The sequence below is a fragment of the Hypanus sabinus genome, chromosome 17, assembly GCF_030144855.1.
Source record: "Hypanus sabinus isolate sHypSab1 chromosome 17, sHypSab1.hap1, whole genome shotgun sequence".
NCBI classification, from domain to species: Eukaryota; Metazoa; Chordata; class Chondrichthyes; order Myliobatiformes; family Dasyatidae; genus Hypanus; species Hypanus sabinus.
Window position 1 is genome coordinate 54189735 of NC_082722.1, and position 18070 is coordinate 54207804.

The following is an 18070-nucleotide window of genomic DNA, read 5'->3' on the forward strand; positions in this document are numbered from 1 at the left end:
TGATGGATGCCGTCTTTTTGAGGCACTGTTCCTTGATGTGTTGGATACTTCGGAGGCCAGTGCCCATGATGGTGCTGACTAATTTTCCAACTCTTTGTAGCTTACTACGATCCTGTATAGTAACCCCCGTTCTTCCCCCCCCCCCCCCCCACCATATCAGACAGTGATGCAGCCAGTCAGAACACTCTCTATGGGACACTTGTAGACCAGGGATATGTAATATATATTTGCACTTAGTCTCTATCAAGTGTGAGGGATACTGCATCGAGGGAGAAGCAAAGGTATTGCTGCAGAGGATTTCATGGTTGTCTTTTGCTTAAAGATTAATACAGTCAGGTGTTAAAAATCTGCAGAAGCACTAAGTGAATTTTGCTAGACAAATAGGAGCTTGTGCATTTTGGTTAGAAGAATAAGAAGGTGGATTATTGTTTGGATTGTTTGTGGGTTGGGGAAGAATCTTGATCAGTGTCTAATGCAAATAATAGTCTTTATGAGGATAACAAGAAAGGATCACAGAGGTACTATCAGAAATGAAAAGCTACAGCTATCACAAAGGTCAACAGGCTCTGCCACTCTTTAGAAAAGAAGACATTTTTAAAAAGAAACAAGTATGGAATGATGGTGCATTTAAAATAATGAAAGGTTTGGAAGATATTTCTCAGTCTGTGGAGACCAAAGTTAGAGATCAAAAATGTAAAAATTATTAACTCTGTCTTCTTCATACCTCAGAAGACACATAAAGCTTCCATGAGCGAATGCCCATGCAGCAAGACAGTGGCAATCCTGTATCTCTTAATCTGTTGTTCTTTACCATGTCTCCTAGAGATGACCCTTGCATTATTTTGGCTGGTGTCAGTCATGCATTTGTTCTGAGCAATGCTTTTGGTAAACTTTGACTTAAATAAGCAAGACAAATTCATCTCTTCCTGAATTTATTCTTTGATGTTGCTTGTGGTTCGAGATCCATCTGAGATGGAACATTTCAAGAGTTAACTTTAAGCACTTGTTTTTAGCTTGTGAGTCATCCTAATAATAAACTTCCAGTTCATTAACCCAAATGAATTTGGGATTTGGTGAATCCAGTGGGAAATTTGGAGAAGATTGACTTTAGGAAGGGTAGAAAAATATCAGCCATTTTGTTTATTTTCAATCATGCTTTCTGAGATTTTGGAAGTTTGGATGAGATCAGGTTTGAGGTCAGTCATCATACACGTTATAGTTGAACAGCAGACTGCCTCTTTTCGACATGGCTTCCACATTTGTAGTGCCCATTTGCATTAGTTAAATGTTATAGGGAGAAAATAAAACAAATTACTGCTGAACATCTGAAATAAAAAGAGAACAGAAATATTCACCAGAGCAGGCAGAATCAGTGGAGGAGAGAAGCACATCTATCTTTACGGGTTGGTGTAGATGATGGGTGACTGACTTGAAATGCCAAGTCTGCAAAGTGCTGCCTGGCCAGCTGACTATATCCATCAGTTTCTGTCTTTATCGTTAAAAATTCTAGGATTAAGCAAACTAGTCCTGAACTGTCTTGAGCTTAGAAGAATCAAACAGATTTCATTAATAGGTACAAGATTCTTGCATGCTCTCATACAGGTACAGTTGGAATTGATATTTCCCTTGGCTGAGTTGCATAAGCCAGGTTTTGCATCCTCAAGATAAGGGCAGTCATGAGGGTTTATTTTTTTCACCCAGAGGATGTTGTGTCTTTGAAACATAAAAGATCTGTAGAGGTTCTGTTGCTGTTTTTAAAAGTGTGTGATTAATGATTTTTTTTGTTTATTGAGAATATCATGGGATATGGGGCTATTGCAAAACTGTAGTGGTAGGGAGCAGGCTTGAGGAACCAGATGGATTACTCCTGTTACACATGGAACAGCGGAACATCTTAAGATAAGTAGTTGTCTACCTTGTGCTGAGTTAAGAAGGAATTTCTACACTCAGAGAATTATGAATCTTTATTTTTTTCAGTTTTGAGGGCTGTAAGTGTATAGTTGCTGGTTTCGTGCAAGTTGGTTAATACGATGCCTTGAAAAAGTATTTAGCACTCACAACTATTTTTATATTTTACTCTTATTTTCAAAATTTAATATATATTGAAATAGGATATTTTGAGCTAATCTACAAAACATTGTGCATCATGTCAAGTCAAAAGAAAAATTCCAAAAGCCGTCAATAATTTACTGAAAATGAAAAGCCAAAATTGTGATCCTCTTTGTAATTTCTACACAAACTTTCCACAGCTGCAATATACTTTATTACCTTGCTAACTCACCCAATTTGTTGATGTAGAAAATTAAGGATTAGTTGTTTTTAATGAACTCATAAGAATAAATACCCCCTCTCTGTGTAAGGCCCAACGATATGTTAGATTTTCAACAGACCAAACCAAAATGAAGAGAAAAAGCATTGGAGATAAGTCAGGGAAATAATAATAGGGAAGCACAAATCTGGGAAGGGTACAAGACCATCTCAAAGGCACCGAACATACTCAGAACTCAGTGCATCGTGAAAAATGAAAGCACTGCCACACTGCTTCAATCAGGCCACCTCTATAACCTTAGTCGTCTGAGAAGATTAGCATCTGGAAGAGAGGCAACTGTGACACCAAAAGTCACTCTGAGAAAGCTGCAGAAGTCAGTGGCTGCAGATAGAGATAAAGTTCATGGCTCACACAAAAATAGTACTTATGAAAGAGTGGCAAAGAAGAAGCCCTGGCTAAAAAAAAAAATCATATCCTTGCCCGTGGAGGCTTTGCAAACATCATTTAGAAGATACTATAAAGATGTGGCAGAAAGTCTTGTGGTCGGATGAGACTAGAGTGGAACTTTTTGGCCTCAGCACTAAATGGTATGTGTGGGGTAAATCTAATAGTAGCCAGGTAACACCATCTCAACTGTAAAGTATGGTGAATGTAGCATCATGCTATAGGGATGCTTTTCTGCAGCAGGGATCGGAAATCTGGTCAGGATTGATGGGAGAAAGAACACTGAGAGATCCTGGGTAAAAACCTGCTCGGCCCTGCCAGAAAGCTTAAACTGGGGAGGAAGTTCATCTTTTACCAGGACAACAACCTAAAGCACACTTCCAGAGCAATCTTGGAGTGGCTTCAAATGAAGAAAATTGATGCCCTTGAGTGGCCAGTCAGAGTCCTGACCTTGAACCAATAGAACATCTCTAGAAAGACCTCAAGATTGTTGTCGACTGCCTCTCCCCAAATGACCTGGCATGTCTTGAGCAATTTGGCAAGGAAGAATGGGCAAATTTTGCTCTATTATGTTGTGCAAAACTAATGGAGTCCAAAAGGACTACTGGCTGTAATAGCTGCAAGAGATGGTTCAACTAAGTATCGTGCAAAGGGGGATGAATACTTTTGAAGTGCTGACATTTCAGTTTTTGAAGTTTTAGTTTTTCATGCTTTACAATTTTCCCTATATTTTTTGTTTATGAAAAAAAGAGAAACATGTGATTCACAAATGAATATTCTCAGTTAAATTAATCAAAGTCCCTGATTGAAATACTCATTTTACGTGAACAAAGAGTTGGGGGTTGAATACTTTTTCAAGGCACTGTATTTGACACAATAGAACCATGGGGTGTAGGAACAGGGCAACAGAGGGGTCTTAAATAGAGATGAGTTACGATCCTCTTTATTAATATAGTGGATTTGAGGGCCCATATGAATTACTCCTGTTATTTTGTCTGTTCTTATGTTCATGTGCTGTACTCTAGGAAAGAAATAATGCTTTAGAAAGAAGTGGATCAATGATCAATCTGGGAAGAAGGAAAATAAAAACATTTTCACTAGCTGGCTTAGGACATGGAATTATATGGTGAAGTTGTGGTTGAAGTTATCTTAAAATGATGTTTTGCTTAAATTAATAGTTTTTTTCTAGAAAATTTTCATAACATTTGTTTGCAACTTTGTTATTCACATCAAGGATTTATGATTTTGATTGTAATTATGTGTAAAATAATTAAATACTCTTATTGAAATATTTTAATCTTGTGAAACTTGGAAACTTGGTGTAAGTATCTGCAAGTTTTATTAAAACATTAGGTAGTACGGACAAAGTCTTTGACTTATCATAAATGAATTTGCAGTTAAAGTAGATAAGTTTTTTGCATGAAATTGTGTGGAACTGCTAAATCCTTGGAACTGATATAGTGTCACCAGTGTTGCATGGAAAAATTGAACACTAAGACTTGTAAATGAAGGTGCTGAAAATATATCTGTAAAATAGAAAAACATGTTCAACAAAGACCCTTTTTGTTCCATGTGGTGTGGAATTTAACCGCCTTCGGCTGGTTTCTATTTATCTTAAAACTTGGACAGATTGTCTGTAAACAGACTTCTCTTTCAAGCTTTGTGTCATTAAGTTTGAAGTTATTTCCCATTTTACCTGAAATTTTCTGGCTTACCTATTAAACACATGCAATATGTGTTCTTAGTTGACTCTTGGAAATTCAGACATCCGTTCATAGATATCTTCAACTTGTCCTACCAAGTTCCCCATTTCTTTTTTTCTCTTACTTAGCATTATCAAACACAGAGTTTTAGTTTCCCTCTTTGTAGCAATTGGAGATTTCTTGATATGACAATGTGGGACAAGAGTAGAATATTCACTGTCTTAAGCCTGTTCCTGTGAACGGAGAAATATAGATAAAGCCATACGTAGTGGACAATTGAATGTTTAATGTGTATCAAGAACACATTATTATATACAGTTGCAAGAAAAACTGTTTGAGCCTTTGCAATTACCTGGTTTTCTGCATTAATTACTCAGAAAACATGATGTGATCATCATCACTATAATAGACAAACACAATCTGACTAAACTAATGACACACAAACAGTTATACTTCTTCTCATCTGAGTACACCATTTAAAAAAATTACAGTCTAGTTTCAGAAAGTATGTGAACCTCTGGGGTAATGCCTTCTGCAAAAGCTATTTGGAGTCAGGTGTTCCATTCAATGAGATGAGATTGGAGGTGTGGGTTGTAGAGGTGCCATGTACTATTAAAAAAGACGCACAAAGTTAGGTTACTGACAGAGCCTGCTCTTCTCAAGAAAGATCTGTGTACGTGCACCATGCGTCGATTGAAATATAGTGTCATGGCGAGAAGGGATGCAGGGAGAAAGCAGCAGTTTGGGGCTGAAAGGAAAATTGGATCAGCCATGATGAAATGGTGGAGTAGACTTGAAAGGCCAAATGGCCTAATTCTGCTCCTATCTCATATGGTCTTAAAACAACTTTTGGAGGACTTTAGAATAAGTAGAGATGCATGAAACTGGAAAAAGCTACAATAGTATTTCTAAAGACCCAAATGTTCATTAGTCCACATTAAGAGGAACTGTCTACAAATGGAGGAAATTCAATATTGTTGCTACCCTCCCAAGGAGTGGTCATTCTGCAAAGATCATACCAAGAGCGCAATGTGCAATGCTGAAGGAAGTGTAAAAGAACCTAAGGGTAACAGCAGAAGACCTGCAGAAACTTCTAGGATTTGCTAAAGTCTCTGTTTATGTGTCCACTATAAGAAAAACACTGAACAAGAATGGTGTTCGTGGAAGGACACCATGGAGGAAATGTGTCAGGCTGTACGTCTGAAGTTTGCAAAAGACTACCTTGTTGTTCCACATTGCTTCTGGGATAATATTCCGTGGACAATAAGACAAAAGTTGAACTTATTGGTAGAAATGCACACTGCTATGTTTGGAGGAAAAAGGGCACTGCACAGCAGCACCAAAACCTCATCCCATCTGTGAAACATGGTGGAAGGAGCATCATCATTTGGGGCTGCTTTGCTGCCTCAGGGCCTGGACAGCTTGCGGTTGTTGAGGGAACAATGAATTCAAAATATTCTCCTGTAAAACATCAAGACATTCTACTGGAGTATGTCAGAGCAGCAGTCCATCATCTGAAGCTTAATAGAAGCTGGATGATACAACATGACAATGATCCAAAATGCAAGAGTAAATCAACAACAGAATGGTTTAAAAAGGGGAAAAGTTGTGTTTTGGAATGGCCAAGTCAGAGTCTAGACCTTAATTCAATGACAGTGCTGTAGTATGACCTGAAGTGGGCTGTTCATGCAAGGTATCCCAGAAATATTGATGAACTGAAACAGTTTTGTATGGAGGAATGGTCCAAAATTGCTCCTCGCTGTTCTGCAAGTCAGATAGCAGCTTCTGGAAACATTTGGTGGAGGTTATTGCTGCTAAAAGAGGTTCTATCAGTTATTAAATACAAGAGCTTACATACTTTTTCCAGCCTGAACTGTGAATGATTGAACAATGTATTCAATAAAGACATGATAAGTACAAACGTTTGTGTTATTGGTTTAGGAAGACTCTGTTTGTCTATTATTGTGACTTAGATGAGTATCAGACCACATTTTATGAGTAATTAGTACAGAAAACCAGGTAACTGCAAAGGGTCCACAAACCTTTTCTTGCAACTGTATTTGCACATTCGATTGTCAAACCTCATTCACACTCTACCCAGTTATAAAATCAAAAGCCACATCACTTACACTTATCTTTTTACTGATCACATTCAAATGAAAATGGGTGTTTCACGAAGTGCATCTGGCCCCTGTATGACTGCCTATGTATTGGGTGCTAAACCCTGTGATGTGTCAACAAGCCTAAAATCAAATGATGAACTAAGGAAAATGCAGATTCCAGATATAATTTTGTAATTTTCTTCATCCTGTTACCCTCCACATGGCCTGCAATGCAGCATGGTTCAGCAGTGCAATTATGTTGCTTATTGTTAATTTACCCACAGCAAGTTAGATTGCTCTGGGAAAGAAACTCAACATTTCTTTTACATTTTTTCTGTACATCAGTTGCATAGTCAGAACAATATTTTGTGAAAGTTTTGTCTTGGAATTAATTTATTTTTCTTTAAAATGATACTTTGATTTTAAGTAGCTCAGGGTATAGATTAAATCTTTTTAAATGATGAACTTAGTTGTATATCTTTATAGAAACAGTCATAGACGACTGTGTCCCCACAAAATCATTCGGTCTTCCCCAGCGAGAAGCCCTGAAATCGGTCAGATCAGTGGCATTTAGGTCTGGTGACCAAGAAAGAGACAAGAGGTCCAGGTATGATCTCCAGAAAGCCATCTCATGTGCAAAGTGGCAATTCCAGACTTAACTTGGATCACTGAATGATGCTTGACAGCTGTGGCAGGCTTCAATGTTATTACCTCTTACAAAGTGAAACCGAGTGACATTGGTGACAACAAGGCTTCGTTCCCAGATGAACTCAGTACTTTCTATATTTGCTTTAACCATCGTGAGCACCCACAGTCCCTGATGACCCTGTGATTTCAGTCTGTGAGGCTGGCGTGAGAGCGTCATTCTAGAAGATGAACCCACGGAAAGTATCCAACCCAGACGAGGTACCTGGCCAAGTTCTAAAGTCATGTCCTGATCAACTGGCTGGAGTGTTCACTGATACTTTAACCTCTCACTTTGACAGTCAGAGATACACACCTGCTTCAAGCAGGGTTCAATTATACCAGTACCTAAGAACAATGTGGTAGCCTGCCTCAATGACTATCATCCATTAGCACTTACATCCAATTTAATGAAGTGCTTTGGGAGGTTGGTAATGAAACATATTCACTCCTGTCTTAGAGGGGACTTGGGTCTACTCCAATTTACCTACTGACACTACATGTCCACAGCAACTGCCATTTTATTTGCTCTTCTCTCAACCCTGGAACATCTGGATAGCAAAGGTGCATACATCAGGATGCTCTTTATTGACTATAGCTTGGCATTCAATACTATCATTCCCTCAAAGCTAATCAATAAGTTTCAAGACCTTGGTCTCATTACCTCCTTGTGGACTAGACCATCGATTTCCTAGCTTGTAGAATCCATTTAGTTCAGATTGGCAGCAACATCTCCATAATCTCTCTCAGCACAGATGCACAAGGCTGTGTGCTTAGCCCCCTGCTCTAATTGCGTTATACTATTGACAGTGTGGCTGAGCACAGCTCCAACAAAATATATTAAAGTTTGCTGACAACACCACTGTCGTTGGCCAAATCAAAGGTGATGACATATCAGCAGATAGGAGGGAGACTGAAAATCTGGCTGAGTGGTGCCACAACAACAATCTCTCATTTAATATCAGCAAGACCAGGGAGCTAATTATTGACTTCAGGAGAAGGAAACCAAAGGTCCATGAGCCAGTCCACATCGGGGGATCCTCTGTGTTATCATTTCAGAGGATCTGTCCTGGGCCTAGCACATAAGTGCAATTTTGAAGAAAGTGCCTGTGCTTTGAAGTTTGCAAAGATTTGGTATGACATCTAAAAACTTTGATGAACTTTTATGTGTGTACCCTTGAATACTCTTGAATGGAAAATCCTATAAAGTTGGTGGATGTGGCTCAGTCCATCACGGGTACAACACTCCCCACCATTGAGCACATTTCACAGAATGCTGTCGAAGGAAAGCAGCATTCATCATCAAGGACCACCATCATCCAGGCCATGTTCTCCTCTCACTGCTGCCATCAGGAAGAAGGTACAGGAGTCTCAGGACCCACATCACCAGGTTCAGGAACATTTATTACCCCTCACCCATCAGGCTCTTAAACTAGAGCGGATAAGTTTAATCAGTTTCACTCACCCCATCAGTGAAATATTCCCACTATCTATGGACTCACTTTCAATTACTCTTCATTTCATGTTCTTAATATTTATTGTTAATTAATTTATTATTTTTATTATTTTTCTCTTTTGTATTTGCACAGTTTGTTGTCTTTTGCGCATTGATTGTTTGCCTGCCCTGTTGGGTGCAGTCTGTCATTGATTCTGTTGTGTTTATTGGATTTGTTATGTAAGCCTGCAAGAAAACATACCTCAGGGTTGTATATGGTGACATATATGTACCTTGAGAATAAATTTGCATTGAACTTAATTATTTGTGATAGATATATAGAGCAGGTATTTAAAATGTAAAATCTTGCTTGGGTAAGATGCATTAACTGCATGCTGCTGTCAGTAATATTTTATTAACATCAAAACTTTGCTTTGGGTTGTTGTTTGATTTACCTTCCATAACCAGGATCTACTATTTTTGTTCTGCTTTTGGACCACATAAAGCATCTTCTCAGTGTAATGTATATGAGTGAAAGGTTCTGCAAGGGGCTTTAAGTTTTCACAATATTTTTATTGTATCAGTCAAATCCACACCAGATATTGAAATGAGAACTTCCAAATGAAAATATGAATGATTTCAAATTCATTGAACAATGATTTCAATAATGAAAATTCACAAAGGTATTATATACACATATACTTTAATTACTCTGTGTATCCATGCTGCCCTTCTTTAATGAAGATATTATATTTGTTGTAGTCTGGTCATCTGGAAGACTTAAGTATCTCTATCAGTGCTTGACCAATCTCCTCCCTTACCTGCCCTGTATCTCATCAGCCACAGAGGTGTTATCCATCATTAAGGTCACTAAGGGAAATAAATCTCCATTTTAATGTAAGGTGTTGAAGAATTTCACATTTCCTTCTCTGAATGCTAGAACTACATGCTCTTCTCCATGTTGAATGCAGGTAAAAACTTTTCATACTGCTATCCCGAAATGGATATCTAAAAGGCTCTATTCTTCTCCTAATTCTCCTTTTGTCCTAAAAATACTTCTAAAATGCTTAAGTTTTTCATTAATCTTGTTCATCCTCCTCTTTGCTCTTCTAGTTTTTTAAGAAATATCCCAACACTTCCTGCAGCTCTGAGTGGCTGTACCTGTTACAGACTGCCATTTTTATCCAGCCCTTCATATCCCCTGATATCTAGGGTTTCTTAACTGTATCATCTTCTTACCTATATCTATAAGTAACTTCTTCCAGCCTACATTGGCCATTTCCTGTCTCATGGTATTGAAGTTGATCTTCCCCCATTTCAGAGCCTTTATTCCTGGACCGTACTTACCCCCATCCTTAACTACCCTGAAAATTAGTGATGTTATGGTCACTTTCTCCAAGATGCTCTCCCACTTTCCCTGGTATATTCTGAAAAATTACATAATGTACTGTCTTAATTGCATGTATTGGTATTCATGTGGTCACAGCAGGCCATAAACTGTTTCGTATCAATAAGTAAGTTGTTACCTCTGACATGCAAAAAATGATAGACTGTGGTATTGTTTCACAAAAATACAACTGCAGATGCTGTCGATCAAAGAATACATACACAACGCTGGAAGAACTCAGCAGGTCTGGCAGCATCCGTGAGAAAAGAGTAGCCAATGTTTCGGGCCGAGACCCTTCATCAGGAATGGGGGGGGAAGAGAGGGCCGAAGCCCAGTAATAGAGATAGGGGAGGGGGAAGAGGCGCCAGGTGGAGAACCAATCAGAGGAAGGATAAGGGGGGAGGGGATAAGCATGAAAGAACTGTAGAGGTAAAGGAGCAGAAAGTTGACAGGGGAGAGAGGCAGAGAGGGACCTAGGATAGGGGAAGGGGGAGGGGGAGGGAATTACCAGAAATTGGAGAATTCAATGTTCATACCACCAGGCTGGAGGCTACCCAGATGGTAGATGAGGTGTTTCTCCTCCAACCTGAACTTGGCCTCATCATGGCAATGTTATCATGGTATTGTTTCACTGTTTATGGATGATCAAATTTATAATTGCATATAGTGTAGTTTAATCATTTTGGAATATTTGAGGTTAATAATGTTGCTGAAGAGAACATCTAAGTTAAAACTGGGTCATTTATAGTAGGATGAAAATAAACGCAGAAAGTAAAGCATCCAAAATAACCTTTCGTAGCTTTCAGAACTATAATTGAACTACACTTGTCAGTACTGGGTGTAACATAATTTATTCACAGATGAATGTTGATGATTTATGTTGTTTGTTTATGCATGTCAAATAAATTTATGGCTATTCACCAGCATAATTACAACTCGGCAAAGTGGAATGAGAATTGCTGTGTAATTTTCTTAACAGTAAACCTTCTGTTATTGATACTCCATCTGGTGGCAGAAGGCTAAGAACTTAATGGCTACTTACTTTTTAAAGCATGGGAGTTAGAATATGTAACGAGGGGTGAAGTACTCAGGGTGGTTAAAATCAAGGAATGAAACAAAGTCAGATGGATACAGTTCAAAAGAAGCCCGTAGTCCCAATCCTTTTTCTTTGATGAAGAAAAACCCGCAAGAAACTAAATAATTCTCATTGGCAATTTGTATATATTTTTAAAATGCAATAGTGAAATAAGTGAGCTCAGATATTTCAGGACACTGCAATACAAACTCATTGACAAGATACAGAATAGAATATACCTTACAAAATGAACTTAATCATCAAATATCTTAATATAAAATCAAAATCTGAAGTTACTCTGCATACTTTTGATCATTAGATCCCTTAAAAGGAAAAAAACTGTTGTTTCTTTTAATTAACCTATTTAAATCTACAGTATTTCAAAGGAATGAAATTGTGATCTTATCCAGAATTTGTTGTATTAATAAAGTATTGACATAGATAACCCAAAAACAAAAGCTAATTTCACGTATGTTAGATATCTTTATCTGTACAGAGGATTGATGACTGTATCGTTAAGGTTGCAATTGTTGAGGCAGTAGTCAGCAGTGTGGTTGATGGTGTTTTTATACCTAGCATTACATCATATATTTTCCTTTATGCATAATCATATTATCTGCATATAAATATGGCATATAAAATGGTATTTCCTTGTACCTTTTCACCTAATTCAAAGGGAGCTTGACAGATTTGATGCAGAGAAAGTATTTCCTGTGGTGGATTAATATAGAATTAGAGGACATTAGCTTTAGGATAATGGGTAGGAATTCTTCTCCATGTTGGAGGAATTATTACGCTTTCCAGAGATTGGTTGGTTATTTAATTTCTAGTGGATGACAAGCACGTGGCTTTTTGAGGAAATGCAAACCCTTTTGAATGCAGTGCCACAAATTGTTTTGTATGTCGCTGGTAGCACTCCATCAAGGGTGAAGCATGTAGTCCTATCAAGGCCTTTTGCTTTTCCTTGCCGTTTATTGCTTGGATAGAAAGAAATATATTGAGCTTTCTCTGAAAAGAGACGATTAATAACTATTCTTATAAATCTGTAGCAAATTGAGAAAGCAATTTTAAACTGGAAGGAGCCCAATGGCCTTCATAGACATTGACAATGAGGTCTTGGGCTCCTAGGATGTTGCAGTTGTAATGGTTACTGGTGTCAGGTTTCATTGAGAATGTTCTAGCTATGCTGCTCCTCTCTGATGTTCAAGAAAGAGACTTGGCTGTTCAATGTCCTGTATGAATATACCTTGACAAAGAAAGCCCTTCTTTCATCCATCCCTTTTTCCTTGCTTCCAGCAGTTTTTGCAACTCTGCATGCTATGTTTCAAGGGGATTTTCAGGAGATGTACCTCTATTTTTGATTAGTTACTTTTTGTAGAAAACTTGACTTCAGATAAAGTAATATCTGCCTTGGAACTCTTGTTCATGGGTTCAACAGCACAGATTTGAGGGGAGTTAAAAGTTAGACTTCTGATGTGCATGAGATGAAATCATTCATGAAGTTCTGATGTTTTCTGTTTCTCTTTCAGGGCTTCTGCTGGTACTGTGCAAGGTAATGTAGTTATTGGGGATAACGCAGTGAATGGGGTAGATAATGACGATAAACAAAAACATGCATCCAGGATACCTTCACATCTCTTGAGCCAAAGCGGAATAGGCAAGTACTGTTGAAATTCCATGTCTTTTCTAGACTTACGTGAGCTGTGCTGATAATTTTTTTGTCCTGCTATTGTAATAAAATTAAATAATTTTCTTTATTAAGTAAAGTCTGGTAACCCATTATTCTTCTTTCTGGAAAGAAGTCTACAAAGAAGAATAGAGTATTTATAGATAAATATTCATATTTTTCTAATGGAAAAAGTTTAAGCTATTTAATTGCAAACTATTTCAACTTATTCACAAAGTAGGTTTAATAATTATTATAACTTTATCCAAGCATTGTATTTTCCATTATACTGAGGGATTTGATACTTGCTTAAAAAAGAATTTTATTTAACAAATTCACTAAAAACAAAGTGACTTGAGTTATGCTGTTCTTGTCTTGTTAATTGTCAATATTATAATTGGATTATATTTAACGTACTTATAACTGGATAATGTTATGCTGTTGTAGTGTCTGTTATAGTCTGAGGTGATTGCAAAATGTTTTAAAGCTAATAAGTGCTTTAGAAGTGTTGAAACCTTTGTATTGTTAGAAATATGACAATTTTTATATAAAAGCACTGTCAAAAATGTGTTCACATTTCAGTGATTTTGTTTGAGCTTTCCATATTGGCAAGGACGCTGGAGACAACTCCCTTGCAGTCAAAGTAGTGCTGTGGAATCTTTTACATCTCCCTGAAATGGCAGGCAGATAAGGACATTCAAAATGTAGTTTCTCCAACAGAATCAAGCATGCTCTCAATTCTGTAACGAAGTGGCAGCCTAGATGGCTGTCAACTTCTGGATAACGATTAATTCTTAGATAAGAATTAAACATGTTAATGACATTTATTTATTCAATTGCATTTGACTTTTGGACAAATTTCCTCAAAACCATTGTAACAGATATAAATGCTGGAGGAGCTCAGCAGGCCAGGCAGCATCTATGGAAAAGAGTAAGCAGTCGACATTTCGGGTCAAGACCCTTCCCCTGGAAAAAAAGATGAGAAGTCAGCATGAGAAGTGGGGGGAGGGGAGGAGGAAGTACCAGATGGTGGGTGATAGTTTAACGTAGCTGACAAAAAGGCAGGCATAGCTGGGACCTATGCGAATTCCCATGGCTACACCTTTTGGTTTCATTTTATTAATTCATATTGTAAATTGATTTTGGTGTAAGATTCTAAATAGTGGTCACATTTCCTTTTTATTTTATTAAAATACTCAAACCAAACAAAAAGCATAAAGTAACACTAATACTGAAATCATGTTATTGTACAAGTGATTCTACCGTGGATCAGATGAACTGAATTCCCATGCATTATTTAAACCAGTGACTTTCCATTGTGCAGAGCTTGCTCATTGGAGGGAAAAGTTGAAGTCTAATTTTGCTTAATAATATCAGCAAGAAGCAAAAATGTATTACTAAAAACAAAGTACAGTATAATTTATGGCCTTTTCACAAAATCTTAATATTTGTCTTTGATGTCATAATTGTCAGTTAAGGTGGTAAGAAGTAATTAACTGTGCTGAACATAGCACTAAATGTCTAAAGCATTTATTTTCAACATGTAATTTTATTGTAAACTTGATTGCTAAGAAATGATTTAATGAGTAATCTTCCATTCAACCAGTGTGTTTATTTTAATATAATTTCAGTGAATGGCGGGATTACTTCAAACGAAAGTGACAATAGCAACCGGAATAATGTATCAAATCCTGCAACCACTCCAGCCATTACACTTCCCACTGCTGAAGCATTTCCCTCAGCCTCAGTCACCAGTTCTTCAACCACTAGCACAACAAGTTCCATGAGTTCATCTGCTGTGGGGCAGATGGCAGAAGAAGGTTCTGCCCTGACAGAACTGTCTCAGGCACTAGTCCAAAACCTGGAAGCGCTACCTCCTGGGTAAGGAAGCTGGAAAGTTTTTTTTCATTAAGTAAATATTCGCAGACTTTACCATTCACTGGGAAATAAACAGCTCCTCTATTAATAGGTTTGGTTACTGAATGGAAAATTGTCAGCAGTCATGTTATACTCAGCCACTGGGTGATAAAACCATTACTCAAAGGATATGAGGAATTTTAACCAGTTAAACTGTGAATACTCCATTGTACAGTTACAGAACAATACTTCTATATACAGTTTGAATTCAACAGTGTGCTCAGATATTTGTTGATTAAGTACTTGGTTTTCTTTTAAATACTTACAGAAAGTTAATTCTCAGAGTGTATATCTTGCTGGCAAGACTGAGGTTTATTGCCCACACCCAGTTTGTCTGAGAAGGCGGGTCTGATCTTCGTACACTTCTCCTGTGTTGGAGTCTGGTGTAAATGATTGATTTGTTCAGCCATTTTAGTGAGCATTTTATAATAAAGCACACTGGTGTTGTACTGAGTGTGACAGAACAGGTTGGCAAAGCGAATTCTCCCACTAATCTTGCCCCTTTGCCTGGTTTGTCACTCCTTTTTGTCCTGTCCCTGATCTAGTTTCTCCAGTAGTTCACACACGTTGCCCTCCTGTTCTGCAGTTCTTGGGAGTTCACCATTTACACACCCCAACAGTAAAACAATCGCTAGCTGGACTAGTCAAAACAATCCTTTCAGTTAACATGCTCTACTGGTTTATGATTCATAACAGTAACACAGACACAAATATTCTAGATATGAAGCAATTTCACTTATTTTCACTCACACCGCTGCATTGGTTTGTAGACAGCAGAATGGCCCCAAAAGACCCGAGGGACAGTTTGGGCATCCTAAAATAATGCCTGGGTCAGTGGGAACAGGTGTACTATATCCGACACAGGCAACACCAGGGGTGGGGAGGCATTATTCTTTTATATTCTTTTATATTATGTGGACACTGATCTATGGGTTTAACTAAGGCGTTTGTTGTGGAATAAACCTGTAGGATATGTAAAGGGGGTTTCTTTTTTTTTTCTTTGTTACTGTTGGGAAAGGGTTTCCTTTTGTTAACTAGCAGGAATGCTAATTTACTGATAACGAGAATGGTATTCCTTTGTAAACCAAATGGGGATTAATGTTCTTTCTTCTGAGTCTGTAAGCTTTTGTTGACGGGCTTTTGGGGAGATCGGCGCGAGGGGGTCGAGAGAGAAGACGCAATGCTCTAAACTGGGCGAGGATCGGACCCCAAATGGGGGTCCGAGGCCGGGAGATTCTCCGAGGAGGGGGGGGATGAAGCTAGATGTGCTTGGTTGACCACTCGGAGGGTCCTGAGCTGTTTGGAGAGTCGAGGAGTTCGGAGGGTCCTGAGCTGCGAGTCGAGGAGTTCGGAGAGGATTGAATGGTGGCCAGAAGACTTCAGTAATTGAGCTCCAACGGTTGTGCACGAAGTGGTTGGGACTTTGATAAGTTTGGCGCCTTTTCTTTAATTTTCTCTTCATATATACTGTATCGTTATTAATCACTTAGTTATAGTAACCTTTATAAATTGTACTCATTTAATCGCATATGGTGTACTGTCTGGTTTTGAGCGAGGCGGGGACATCACACAGCATCCACACCAGCTGATTACCCAGTTTGGCGGGGCCGAAGGCTGCTCCCCCTAGACAAGAACGAGCTGAGCGAGCCTGAGGCGACCCAGGGAGTTACATTGTGGGGGCTCATCCGGGGTTGATTTCTGTGGAAGCTGTGTGATCACCCTCTTTAAATTGTGTCTGCGGCGAAGAGCTGGTGTGCCTTTGTGGGTGTGCGATTGCTGGTTATCGCGGTGTGTGTGTTGGGTGGGGTGGTTGCTGTTGGTAGCAATTGTCATTGTTCGAGTTCCGACTAGTGCTGACAAAATGGTGGTGGGACCACGGGTTGTCCGTACTGTTTGGAGATTGAGGAGTGACAGGTTGGGATGTTTCAGCAGTGGTGAGCTCCGCCCGGTTATTGGAATAATGTCCAGCCCTAAAGGGGCGGAGGCATGGGCGGAGCGGCCCTCTCAGTTGTTGGGTGAGTGGCAGTGCTTGGCTGAGGAAAAGCGACAGGGACGGGTTGAAAGTTTGAGTAGGCGGGCTGGTGACTTTGTTAGAACTGTCAGGCGCAATTACCTCGAAGTGACCGCTGCCAGTTCTGGGAAAGTGTGGGAAAATGCGTGTGGTTCGACTGGAAGTCAAATGCCGCAGCTGGGGGACTTATTATATCTGTGGCAGGAGATTGGTGGGAAGTTTTTAGGGTATCCCTTTTTGCCTAGGGGGGCAGATAAATTGCTTGTGGTGCCAAGGGGATCTATCAAGGGGATCAGTTGTTCCGTTGATTCGAGAGGTGTCGGGAAACTTAGAGGAGGCCCAGTGGGGGAACGGCTTGGGGTCTCTGGGGGAGCACGTTCCCAGCAATGTACCAAGGAACTCCCGAAAGGAACAGACCCTATTCCTGAAGGCTTAGAGGGGCCATGCGCACAGGTGTTGTTACGGATGGATGGAAGTCAAGTTAAAGCCATCCTCGGCACCGGGGCACCGGTTAAGTTGCTGTACAGTTTGTTTTATAACCATTATTGGAAGCATTTACCCTTGACAACATTGAGGACACTGGAGATTCGGGGTACCAGTGCTGGTGATTATCCAGACAACGGTTGTTGGTCAGTGAAAATGGAGTTCTTAGAGGCAAATGTGGAGGAGACTGAGGTTCATGAATCGTTAATGCTGATGTGTCCGGACCCTGTTGAGACGGGCAGCGTTTCTGTTCTAGAGAGAACCAAAATCCTGCTGGTGCGCTTGGGAGCCTGCCCGGAGGAGGTAGGTGAGCGCTATTTGGAGGCATTGTCGATGCACCCAGGGTTTCGAGCTGCTTGTGCGGACGTGTGTAGCAGCATTGGGCTGATACCGAATTCAAACAAGAGCCAGTGGTGGTACGGCCTGGGGGAAGTATCTGAGGGTGAGACCCTCTTCGTGGACGCTGCGAAATACCACAAGGGAGGGGAGTTGACTGCTGAAGACACCTCGGAGAGAGAGAGGTTGCGGCGACTGGCCCCTACAGCCATGGAAGATGTAGGCAGCGTGTGTATGGATTATATTGCGTTGAAGAGGTGCACTGTCAGTGACCAGAATATGGCCCTGAGGGCCAGAGAGGCGATGGCCTGTCTGAGTGGTGTGAAGTGGTTTAAGGTGCTGGATATGAGGAGTGGATGTTGCCAGATCCCGATGAGTGGGGCCAACAAGGAGAAGACGGCCGTTATAAATTCCCTAGGCGTCTTCGGGTCCGAAAAGATGCCACAGGGCATATCTGGAGCCCTTGCAACCTTCCTGCGGGGCAGGTGGAAGACCATAGGGGATGTGGAGGCGTTTGGAGTTTTGGTGTATGTGGATGATCTCTTGGCATTTGGATTT

General features: G+C 39.7%; 1 protein-coding gene across 4 annotated transcripts in view; it reads left to right on the forward strand.

Moving 5' to 3' along the window:
* The window catches only part of wwp2 (WW domain containing E3 ubiquitin protein ligase 2), a 174563-nt gene that overhangs the window by 62183 nt on the left and 94310 nt on the right, over positions 1–18070 (forward strand). For all 4 annotated transcript variants that reach the window (XM_059993114.1, XM_059993115.1, XM_059993113.1 and 1 more), the window contains exons 7-8: positions 12629–12756; positions 14397–14646. In XM_059993114.1, coding sequence (XP_059849097.1) covers positions 12629–12756; positions 14397–14646 — 378 coding nt within the window. The remainder of the gene's footprint in view (positions 1–12628; positions 12757–14396; positions 14647–18070) is intronic.